The 12,392-nt window shown below is 37.6% G+C and overlaps 1 protein-coding gene across 3 annotated transcripts in view; it reads left to right on the forward strand.

The window, feature by feature from the left end:
- Positions 1-8,150: 8,150 nt before the first annotated feature.
- The window catches only part of PRRG4 (proline rich and Gla domain 4), a 450,979-nt gene continuing 446,737 nt past the window's right edge, over positions 8,151-12,392 (forward strand). The window contains exons 1-4 of one of the 3 annotated variants that reach the window (XM_044059761.1): positions 8,376-8,675; positions 8,793-8,891; positions 9,028-9,053; positions 9,152-9,269. In XM_044059761.1, the coding sequence (XP_043915696.1) occupies positions 9,045-9,053; positions 9,152-9,269 (127 nt within the window). In that variant the 5' untranslated portion in view covers positions 8,376-8,675; positions 8,793-8,891; positions 9,028-9,044. Of the gene's footprint in view, positions 8,275-8,375; positions 8,892-9,027; positions 9,054-9,151; positions 9,270-12,392 lie in introns of those variants that run through there. The other 2 variants (XM_044059762.1, XM_044059763.1) reach the window with 2 other exon arrangements.

The raw sequence follows: 12,392 nt of genomic DNA on the forward strand, positions 1-12,392 counted from the left end.
AACAGTCCTAGGGACTATGGCTTCCTCCATCCTATTAGTTCCTCTAGCCCGTCTACACATGACAATACTTCAGTGGCTACTATTTGCCCAATGGTCAATGCAGAATCTTCCCTTGTCTCATCAGATTCTCATCACAAACACCTGCAAGAAGGATCTGACATGGTGGTTGCATACGGAACAACTTCTCTTAGGTTGTCCACTTGTTTCTCCCCAAGAGAAAGCAGTTTTGACCACGGCCGCTTCCCAGATAGGGTGGGGGGGCATTATCTGTGAATGACGGTCCAAGGTACTTGGCAGAACCATGGGAACCACTTGCACATCAATGTTCTGGAGATGAGAGCAGTGCTATATGCGTTGCAAGCACTTCACAGCTCTCTTCCCACCGGGACAACTGCGATCCAGTCAGACAACATGTCTGTTTTTTGGTACATAAACAAGCAAGGGGGAACTAAATCTTACCTGCTTTGTCGAGAGGTCTTAAGTGTTTGGAAATGGCGATGGACACTCAACGTTTTCTGGTAGCAATGCACATCCTGGGGAAGTCCAATGTGATAGCAGGCAAACTCAGTCGAGCAATTCTGATGCCTCATGAGTGGTCCCTGAATGCAGAAGTTACAAAAAAAATCTTTCACAGATGGGGCCAGCCTTGCTGCGACCTATTCGCCACACACCTGAACACCAAATGCATCAGCTACTTTGCCCTAATTCCCCATCTGGGGATGTCACCCAGGGATGCTCTAGTCCACGATTGGCCCTCAGGACTTCTTTATGCCATCCCACCTTTTCCTCACATTCCAAAGGTAATACAGAAAGCAAAACAGTTGAGGAGTACCCTGATCCTCATTGCTCCTTACTGGCCTCGACAAGTCTGGTTTCCCTTCCTGTGGCTCTACCTTTTGAAGGAACCATGGATTCTGGATCCATCTCCAGACCTCCTGATTCATCAGTCAGGGCAGTTCCATCCCACCATCCACACCCTCAAATTGACAGCATGGCTGCTCCAGTTCCACGAATAGCCAGGTGCGTTTCCCTCTCCCCTTCAGTCTAACACATTCTGATTTATTTCCATAAGCCTTCCACTCGGAAGTTATACTCCAGCAAACAGAAAAAGTTTTCTATTTGGGCTATAAACCAAGATTTAGATCCCTATACAGCTCCTATACAATCTATTTTGTCCTTCCTTGCATCCATTTTTCATGAAGGAGCTGCAGCCGCTACAGTCAGAGTTCAGTTAGCTGCCATTTCTAATTTCCATTTTGGCTTCATGGGAAATCCCATCATGTCACACTCTTTTTGCAAAACCTTTTTGAAGGGAGTTCTCCTTCTCAGGCCTCCAATCAAACAACCATCAGAACCCTGGGACCTGAACTTAGTTCTCACATCATTAATTTCTGCACATTTTGAGCCCTCTTCTTCATTGGATCTGAAATTATTATCTTGGAAAAACTATTCTTAGTAGCCATAACCTCTGCTAGGAGTCTCAGAACTGCAAGCTCTTACTGTTTGACCTTCTTACATTATTTTCCACAAGGATAGAGTCTCACTCAGGACAAACCCTTCCTTTTTTCCTCCCAAGTTATGCTCAGAGCATAATCATAACACTATTATTGAGCTACCGGTGTTTTTTCCAAATCATTCTAATAAATCTGAGTACAGACTACACCAATTAGACGTTCACAGAATTCTCAGGTTTTACTTACAGAGGACTAAAGAATTCAGAAAATCAGATCAATTATTTGTTTCTTTTTCGGACAAAAATAAAGGCTTGCCTGTTTCTAAGGTTACCCTTTCAAAATGGCTTTAAGATTGCATTTCTTTTGCTTATCAAACTGCTGGCAAACAATTACTCAACAAAGTGAAAGGCCACTCTACAAGGGCAGTATGTACATCATGTGCCTTTAGATCTAGGCTCCCAATTGATACTATTTGTGCAGCAGCTACTTGGGCAAGACCACATACCTTTGTCACTCATTACAAATTGGATTTGGCCTCCCGGGACAGGTCATCCTTTGAGTCCACTGTGCTAAAGAGTCTCTTCACTTGAACCACCCAGGATAAAGATGCTAGGGACGCTGTCCCATCCAGCAAGAATTAAAGCGAGATAGGACTACATAACATAAAGAAGTTATGTACTTACCATAATGTTCCATGTTTGTAGTCCATCTCGCCTACATTCTTGCATCCCTCTCTCCTACCCCCTTCCTGTTCCTGGAGGATCTGGTGGACTATACTTGTACTGTCTGACCTGGTTGTAGTTGTTGTCCACCTGGCATGGATAATGTTACATATTTTTTGTCTGTATGTACACAGTTTTTGATAGTTTCATAACTGTTAGGTACTTTCTTGCAAACAAGATCTGGGGAATTGCCGTGAGGCACCATGGGATAGGGGTTAGCCTCGAGCCAGTAAAAGCTCTCGAGCTTTAGTATCGGACGAGTTGGAGCTGACCATCCAGCAAGAATGTAGGAGAGGTGGACTACAAACATGGAACGTTATGGGAAGTACATAACTTCTTTTTTTCACATTTCATATTTAAGTCAGGAGGAGGTCACACCACAAAACAATTTCTTTAAAGTATACCTACTGTTATATATTACCAGCTGAAAATGTTTTAAGAAGATGGTAGCAGCACTGTCAGGGCCAATTTTAGCATTTTGGGTGCCCCCAGCAAATGTCAAAGGCACTTCTAGTCTAACTATCACTCTGTCACTGCCACCCCTCCCAAGCAACCTTTTAGTTCATGCTGCAAACATTTCGGAGTAGTACGCAGAGACTGACTTGTAGCTACAATGCTCTCACATTACAACAGGCCTATGTACCACACTATGTTGGCCCATCCCCATCATACAAAGGGACATTTACCGTTACTAGCATTTAGTTGCAGCAGTGATACATTACAACAACTCTATATCTGGACATAGGTGAAACAGTGCCCTACGCTAACTGTTTCAGCCCCCACAACACACACACACACACACACACACACACACACACACACACACACACACACACACACACACACACACACACACACACACACACACACACACACACACACAGACACGCATGCGCGCGCACACACCCTCCAGTCCTTCTTCCTATCTTGGGCTCCCCATTCAGTACGCATTACTTTTTTCTTCCTTTCCTCACATTTTGCCTCATTCTTCTTTTCAAGAAGCTACAACTTTCCATGTATTCTGAAGTGCATTTAAAAGTTTATTTTTCTTTTAACACAGTCTTTTCATCCAATGATGTCTTGCACAGAAATTATGATTAAGGAAATAAATTCAGTGTTGTTATTCAGCTGTAGTTTTTCTCGCATCCTTTCAACATACCTTTCCTGACCAAGACAGCAATAATGATTTAGGAAACAACTGAAAAATCCAGAGCCTGAGAAGCCATAGGGTTATATATGCTCTGGGTGCATTTTAGAGCATTTTCCCAATGTTTTAATGTAACGGTGGCCTAAAGAAAAATCATGAGTATGAAAAGAATTTTAGTCTTATGTCTTCTTTGAAAGAAAAAAAAAATGTGCCTAAGGCTTAATGTTCAAAACTGGCAAAATATTAGCTCACAATAAACTAACAAGCCAATTGTGAGGATACACAGATCTTAATTTGGGAATATTGCCTGCTTCCCTACCCCACCAACAAAAGACAGTCACTGCCTATACATACTTCTGGTTTTAGATTGGGATGAAAGCAGGGATTAAAATTGCCATAGTCATGTATTTCAAGTGACTTCTGTCATATATTTACATCACATGCTTTCTCAGCCTTAAACCCAAAGGCAGCTGCCTGTATATGTGCCTAACATGATTTTGAAGAAAGTGAAAAAAATAATGATTTCAGTAATGTATTCTACTTTGTTGCTCCTAGACAGTGCACTGCCCCTACACAAGCTATAGTAACCGTAAACAATGACCACACTGTCCTCAGCCCAAACACAAACTATAATGACCTCCTGTGCACACCTCTAAAGTCTGACTTTGATGAAAATTAAAAAAGCAGTAATCACACAATTCCCATCTATCCCCTCATAACCTTCAGCAGTTTTCTGCACACCAAACCAAGTAAACCACAAAAAAAAACAGAACCAGCAAAAAACCAAGATGAGGAAAATCAAAACTTCTTGCAGGAACTCACAGGAAATAGCGTAGTAATATTTTAATAGCCGCTTTCGTCAGAAGACTTCATCAGAATACAAAATGATCTGACCAGCCTACTTTAAATAACAGATCCATTAATCAATTATACAATTAAGAATGTTAATTTAAAAAACTAGTACCATTTAATTAAATAAATGTGTTGCAATACTCTTGTCTATACATAACTTACGATCCTTTAAAAAACATTTGATATTAATTGCTTCGTTTAAACCTGGGTATTTATCAGATTTTAGTCTGATTTGCCACAATGTTTCCCTTTGTTCAACGTAATTCTTAAAACCACCCCCCCTCAAATCTGCTTTACATACTTCAATAATTGTAAATAAAAATTTCTTAAAGTTCTTACAAACTAAGGAATGCTTAAACAAGGCATTTGTTTCATCATGAGTGTTGATACTATATATGTGTTCACGAATACGTGTCTTAAGGCACCTTGTGGTCATTCCCACGTAAAAAGCCGGACAAGAACTACAAATACTGATGTAAATAACACCCTTAGTGCAACAGCTGACATATTCTGGCACTTGAAAAGTTCTGTCTATAGTGTCAATAACTATTAGTGGCCCTTGGGAAATATACCCACACATGTTACATTTGTAACAAGGAAACATGCCTTTTGTAGTTGTCCTATTAGATCCTGACCGTATTTTATTTTCCTCTAATGCCTTTTTGATGTTAAATGTGTTCCTAAAAACAAAATTTGGTTTCTTTCCTAAAACTTTGCAAATTTCAGAGTTGCCCTGTATAATTTTCCAGTTTTTTTCTAATAAACTTTTTATAAAGACACTGTCAGTGCTCATATCTAAAGAACAGACTAATTTGTCTTGAGTCTTTGTTTTTTCTGGTCGAGTTAATAAGACCGTAGTGTCATCAAAATTGTTGTAGTTCAGCAATGCTGGATAATGTGATATTCGCTTACTTAACACTTCGTTAATGATGTCTTCTAACAACTGTGTGGTGTACCCTCTTTTGATGAACATAATTTTAATAAGTTCAATTTCTTTTGTCAAGTCTTGTTCTCTTGATGTCATTCGACAAGCCCTTATAAATTGCCCCTTAGGAATATTCCTGATAATGTGTTTAGGGTGTCCACTCTGAAAATGAAGGTAACTATTAGTGAAAGTCTCTTTCCGAAATATCTTGCTATTAAATCTATGTTCAATTTTATCCCACCAGAAGGAAATATCTAAAAAATTAATGTATAACCCTGATCCCCCTAAGGTGAATTTTAAAAAACTCCCGGACCTATCAACTGTTCCACTAAGGGTGTTATTTACATCAGTATTTGTAGTTCTTGTCCGGCTTTTTACGTGGGAATGACCACTAGGTGCCTTAAGACACGTATTTGTGAACACATATATAGTATCAACACTCATGATGAAACAAATGCCTTGTTTAAGCGTTCCTTAGTTTGTAAGAACTTTAAGAAATTTTTATTCACAATTATTGAAGTATGTAAAGCAGATTTGAGGGGGGGTGATTTTAAGAATTACGTTGAACAAAGGGAAACATTGTGGCAAATCAGACTAAAATCTGATAAATACCCAGGTTTAAACTAAGCAATTAATATCAAATGTTTTTTAAAGGATCGTAAGTTATGTATAGACAAGAATATTGCAACACATTTATTTAATTAAATGGTACTAGTTTTTTAAATTAACATTCTTAATTGTATAATTGATTAATGGATCTGTTATTTAAAGTAGGTTGGTCAGGTCATTTTGTATTTTGATGAAGTCTTCTGACAAAAGCAGCTATTAAAATATTACTACGCTATTTCCTGTGAGTTCCTGCAAGAAGTTTTGATTTTCCTCATCTTGGTTTTTTGCTGGTTCTAGTTTTCTGCACACACATATCTGAGCAAGGCTGGTATTAGAATGGGATGGTTGAGAGCAGAGGCCATTATCAGCTTTACCCTAACAGGGTCATATCACAGCCCTGTTGAGGCTAGAGAATAATCAGAAAATTAATATATATATATTTTTTATTCCTCATTTTTCCCCAACCAGCAATAGCTTTTGTGGGGCCCTCACACTGTCAATGATAATTAAGGGATACCTGTGTATCCATTTAAAAAGTCTGGGGAGTGGGGGCCATCAGACTTGTAAAGATCTAAGTGTCTGAATGTTCTGTGATATATTTTATGCTAACTTTTGAAATAAAATTAGTGTTAGCTGCATTTTTACTGATACCTAGAAGAATTATGTATGTGCCCTGACATTACTGGGTGTGTGTACAGATAAAATCAGTGATAACACACGCGTGCACACACACACACACACACACACACACACACACACACACACACACTTATTAGCCATAGCAATACTAGTTTTTTAGTTATTGCAGCAAATAGTAATACATTGTTCAATACTGGTACTGCCACACTAGATCAGTGATTGCTGTTTAGAAGTCATCAAACAGCAGCAGGGGTAAGTCACTTTTATTTACCTCATTGAGGAGTAATGGATAGCTGTGACTGTCTCTGATTTCACAGACATTCCCCGATTGTGCTTATAATCTTGCTCTGTCTTTTAAAAAAAAATAATTTTCCTTTAAATAAATAAATAAATAATTATTCAGGATTACAGACAGTCAATACATCCAGACATCAGCATTTTATATTTATTGTCCAAAAATGCATGTTGATGCAAAAGATGTTATAATTCTATTAAATTTATAAGTGAATTAGAATATATTTAGAATGTGTTCCTGATTTTGAACCTTTATTCTGTTATTATGTTTGGCACACCAATGAATTATTCAGCAAAGTTGAGAATTATATCTGCCAGTGTATATAAAAATCCTGGAAAAGAAAATCATTGCTATAGATCGGAAGCATAAGTTCTTTTTAAAATGCAAGGTTTGCACTGAGATCACTCACTCTGTGCAGCTGATCTCTCTAGTCCTTACCTTGCTCACTTTCATTTTCAGTTTTATCCTAACAGGGTCATATCAAAGCCCTGTTCAGGTTAAAGGGCATAACCAGGAAATTAATCATTTTTTTTCTCATTTTTCCCCAACCAAAAGAAGCTTTTGTGGGGCCCCTACACAGTCAGTGATGATTAAGGGGCCCCTCCCTGCAGCCATAGGCATTGCAGGTACATAAAGCTGGCTATGTCCTTAGTTTTAGTAGAGAGCATAGCTCTCAACCTTCCATGTCCAAAATGAGGAACACTAGCCCTCATAATGTGGAACAAATGGGCAAAATATGGAACGCATACCAATGGCTTACTAACAACTTCAACTAGGAAGGTCATAGAAGGGTTAAAATATGCTGGTTTTACTTATAAAGAAGATTTTTTTAATGAATTAATATGATTAATTTCTATTTACAATGGATTTCACTTAAACAAATTCCTAACACTGAATGTGTGACAGAGTCTTTCAATGTGGAACTTTGAGGGAACTTCGAGGAACATGAACTTTTTAAGACCCCAAATGAGGTACTTCCTCGTAATGAGGTACACTTGAGAGGTATGGCTAGAGAGACTGTCCACCAACATGGGTTTAACTAAGCCAGGGCACTGTGTCATTTGTGAAATATTTAATGGAATTGTGAAGGCTGTTACTTGATAAAACAGTGTTACTATAACCAGAGAAATATTTGACTTTTAAAGGAAGTACAGATAAGAGTTATTACCTGGTTTATTAAGTATACAAAACTGCTGTACTAGCTTGCATTGGTTTGACAGATATGTTAAAAATATCAAGATAAAACAATTTTCTGTGATTGGGGCCCCAGCGACCTCAGGGTTCGCTGGTGCCTAAAGCCGGCTATGACCACTGTTGCACAACACTTTTAAAGTGTGTGTGTGTGTGTGTGTGTGTGTTTGGTGGGGGGGGGGGGTGGGGGGGGGGGTGGGGCCAATATTACAGAAGTACCGGTAAAATGTAGCAGTCGGAATAGTGAATGAATATTCAGCAGATTCCACACGGTTCCAGGAATTGTTGGCCTAGAGGCGTGTTTAGGGCGGGATTTTCTACTGCGCATCTTGTGAGGTACTGCTCTAATCGAATGCCAGAATTAGTGTGGGTTGACTAATTTTGTTCACGAAGTTTATACATACTTGAACCTAAAAATAAAGTGTGCCCAACATTGACAGGTATGCTCTAACTTCGTATGTGTGTAGGGGGGGGGGGGGGGTTCACTCTGTCAGCTTCTGTACATAACAGAACCTTGCATTTCATCTGAATTAAGCTGTGACTGCACAGAGACTGGAAAACTATTCATAGTTTATTAAACCACATATTACGCTATACGTTTTACTCATTTTTGTACAAAAAGTGCGATTACTCTGTTTTTTTTTCAAAGCAGGTACTGTTAGGTGGAAGCATTAACCGTACGTGTCGCTTTCCACTTTCACTGAATTATTAAATCGCGTTATAAAAACATATAAAAACAAACAGAAAATTAGAGGTGAATCTTCTACTGGATGCATGAACTGCAGAACGCAATACATTTTCAGTATGACTTATGGTTCCCAGACTTTTCTTAAAGCAACAAGTAGGTTGTAAATGACCTATACCCCATCCAATCTCCAGTTTGTTTAAACTTTTCTAGTGCGACCTACGTGTTACTATTTCGCATTGTTTAACCTTTCGGTTTCTACTTCTGTAATAGGGTTGTGGTTTCATTTCGCCGCCATCCCACTTTAGGAAAGCGTTAATGCTGCATAAAAAACAAAAACTGTCATATAAGTCAAACCCATCATTGCTAAAAGTAAGACTTAATTGTACTGATAGTTTGTGGTGTACTAATTTACATCGTTTTTCTTTAGTAATAAATGCAGTTACATTTTTTTGTATTTTTTTCCTTCATATTATCTTCCGCCTTTATTCTCCTTGAATCGATTCAGCATTGTGAACACAGCTGATGAAATTGGTAGGTACTGGATTTTCAGACGATGCTGCAGGTGGAAACATTGTTGACAAGACGACTGTGACTTCGTGTATTATATATAACGTTCTTTTGTTTGCCAGGTGATAATGTTTGCTGTCTTTCTACTGCTGACACAAGTGGCTGTTGTTTTGTGGAGGGCTAGTTTTGCAAGAAAGTTGCCACCACTGCAAGATGGAACAGGGCTGCAGTCCGAAGAAGGTAAAAATAATTGTGGTTTGGTTAATGTATTTACATTAGCAAGCAACAGTATGTGAACAGTTGAAATTTGTTTGTGCTTGGGTGGTATATACTGTTTTGTAGTTTATGTTTTGAAGTGTTTTAAAACGATGTTTTTGCTTCTGCAGAGATCAGGAAATTATCTCCTGCAATCTAATGGATATATGTACTTAAGTATCAGATCTGCTGCAAATCAAACATTTCTTCTTGCAAAATGTTGATCAAAACTGAGCTTTTTGGCCATAATGATTCCTTGTTCTTTACACTGTTCTCCCTTAATACTCAACAATTAAGGTTGTAGTTTATAACACATACAGTGTAGTTAGTATCACACCTCTCAACTGTCCTGGATTTTGACTGTCCCTCTTAGTCCCTTTTAAAACTGGAGACTGTTGGGGAAAAGTTGGTGACTTACACTTAATAAATAATGATAGTAGTCGGAGTTATAGACTTCTTTTAGTTCAGAAAATGTACATTAATTCACATTATGTTACTCGGTCGATGCCTCAAGTTAATAGTACTAAAATCTTAAAAGTGTCCCTGATTATTTTTGGATTTGTCCCTGATTCGATTGAGATTTGTCCCTGACTAGTTGAGAGCTATGCTCAGCATTATGGTTTATGGAATCCAGATATGGCTCTCACCACAAGAATTATGCACAGTGCCAAAAAATAACTGGGGACAAAGCCCCCAAATCAGGGACATATTTTAAATATTGTTCTTAGAAAGTTAATAGAATAATAGGTTTTGCATTAGCATAGATTTTCTGAAGGATATGAAGTTTGGAACTCAAATGACTTAAATTCTCAATCATTTGCCTGAAAACCACACATTTTAAGAAGAGTAGACCAAAAATAATTGGCAAAAATCTGGAAATTCTGCACAGTTCTGGACAGTTGAGTTGTCCAGAATATGGATAATTCTGTAAAATAATGTTCGAACAGAACAGACATTTCTTGCAACATACTGATATTCTATCTGTATTCTTGACCTCTCATAACTCTTTTATGTGGTAGTCTGTCTTGTGTTTTGTTTTATCAAGATCAAAATCCTTCTTGATATCCTATATCTCTACAAGACAAACAGCTCCAGAAACACTAGATCTAAGGACTTAAAACTCCAATGACATATAAACAAAACAAGTTTCAGGGACAGATTTATTATACACAGTTTATGCAACCTCTGGAATAAAATGTCTTTAAGTTAAGTAGAGCAACACCCTTACATTTTCCAAAACAAATCTTGATAATTGGATGGGCATCTGCAGATTCATGCTGGGCCTGACTTGCTTTGCCCTAGAAGAAGTGAGAAGTACATCGTGAGGGTGGATTTCGTCAAGATGATTTTATTAGTTACTTGCCTTGCAGTTATTATGATCCTGCAAATAAAAACAAATACAGCACTTGCTTAGATATGACATATTCTGCTAAAAACAACCCTTTTATGACTGTAAGAAGCAGGAGAGCTAAATATTTAAGAAGAGGCAGCATTTGGAGTGGTGAATATTTGTTAATTATTAGGTTAGTGCAGGGGGAGAGGGTTAGCAATATAAAGTCATTCAAAAAAACAGAAAATTCTCGCTGCAACCCTGCTCACTACTGGTTTTGTATTTTGATTGTTTAGGAGTTCAGAGTGAATTTACATATTATTCCCCAAGATACAAAAATTCAGCTAGGCTAGACAGAACGTACATTTCACATGAACATGTGCATTTAATTGAAAGTTTTGATATGCACTCAGTAAATATTTTAGCTCACGTGCCAATAGTAACTAAAATAAAGATGAGACACTGGCACTTTCCCACCTATCTGTTGAAAAGAGAGGAATTTAAAGAATGGGTAATGGAAATTATTTGAGGGTTATTAGGGAAAACAGAAATTTCTTCTGAAAATATACCTAGGGAGTGGAGTTTAAAAGAAAGATATGATCAAGAAGCAACAATAATTATTTAGAGGGTCTAGCAAATGTTAAAGTATTGCAAAATAGGGGGAATCTCACAGAACAAGAGCAATTGCAGAATGCTAAGCGGAAAATAAAGGGTTGCCTTGATAATATGCATTGGTTTAGAAAGATTGTTGTTAAACAACTGTTTTTTGATAATGCTAGAGCACAAAAACGTTTAGCACAACAACTCAGGCAACAGAAAGTAAGCTGTGTTGGTGCCAAGCTTAGGGAGCCTATAACAAGGAAAATAACAGGAGATCCTGTAGAGGTACTATAAATATTTCAGAAGTTTATGAAAGTCTGTATAAACTGTAGAAAGAAACTGCCAACTACTAATCGCACAAAAGGAAAGGAATCCAATGAACTCACTGGAACCAACTCCGGTTACAATAAAAGCCCATGTACTAGCAACTTTATTAAGTGTTTAAATTAAAATCCACTTTTCGTCCAGACACTGTTGCTCAACTTCGTCAGATACAAACAATACACAAGTTAAAAAACTTGTTACAGCAATAAGTGTCATGACGCGAGATTGAGAACCCTAATGCCAGAAAGACCAAAAGTGGTTTATAGAAGGGGCAGTAATCTTAAAGCTATTTTAGAGTGTGATCATAAGAAAGCACATCCTAGAGTAGGTATGTATAAATGTAATATGTGCAGATATTGTAAACATATTAATGAAGGTATAAATTTCATGATTAGGGAGAAAACATTTAAAACTAAAGGTAGATTTAATTGTCAAAGTAAACAAGTCATATATCTAGCGCAGTGTAATTTATGCAAGGCTTTTTATATAGGAAAAACTGATTGAAGACTTTGCAAAAGAATATATGAACACTTATACAGTATTAGTAGATCAAAGAAAATGCATTAGCTAGACATGTCAAGGAGTTTGAGGGTCACAGTTTTAAATTTAGGGTGATTCAACAACTACACAGTGATGGTAGAGGTGGCCCTGATTCATTGAGTCTGGAGAGAAGTGAATTAATATGGCAACTAAGATTAAATGCATGTCAATATCCAGGAATCAATGAATTTAGATCTATTATGTGCATCTTACGCCTTAAGAATTTATTTAGGTAATAGTATTGTAACCTATATAGAGTAAGGTTTAAGTATACTGAGGTCGTGGGTTATGACCGTTGAGTAAAACACAATTTG

Source organism: Protopterus annectens, chromosome 17.part0 (genome assembly GCF_019279795.1).
Source record: "Protopterus annectens isolate FY-2018-M chromosome 17.part0, PAN1.0, whole genome shotgun sequence".
Lineage (NCBI taxonomy): Eukaryota > Metazoa > Chordata > Ceratodontiformes > Protopteridae > Protopterus > Protopterus annectens.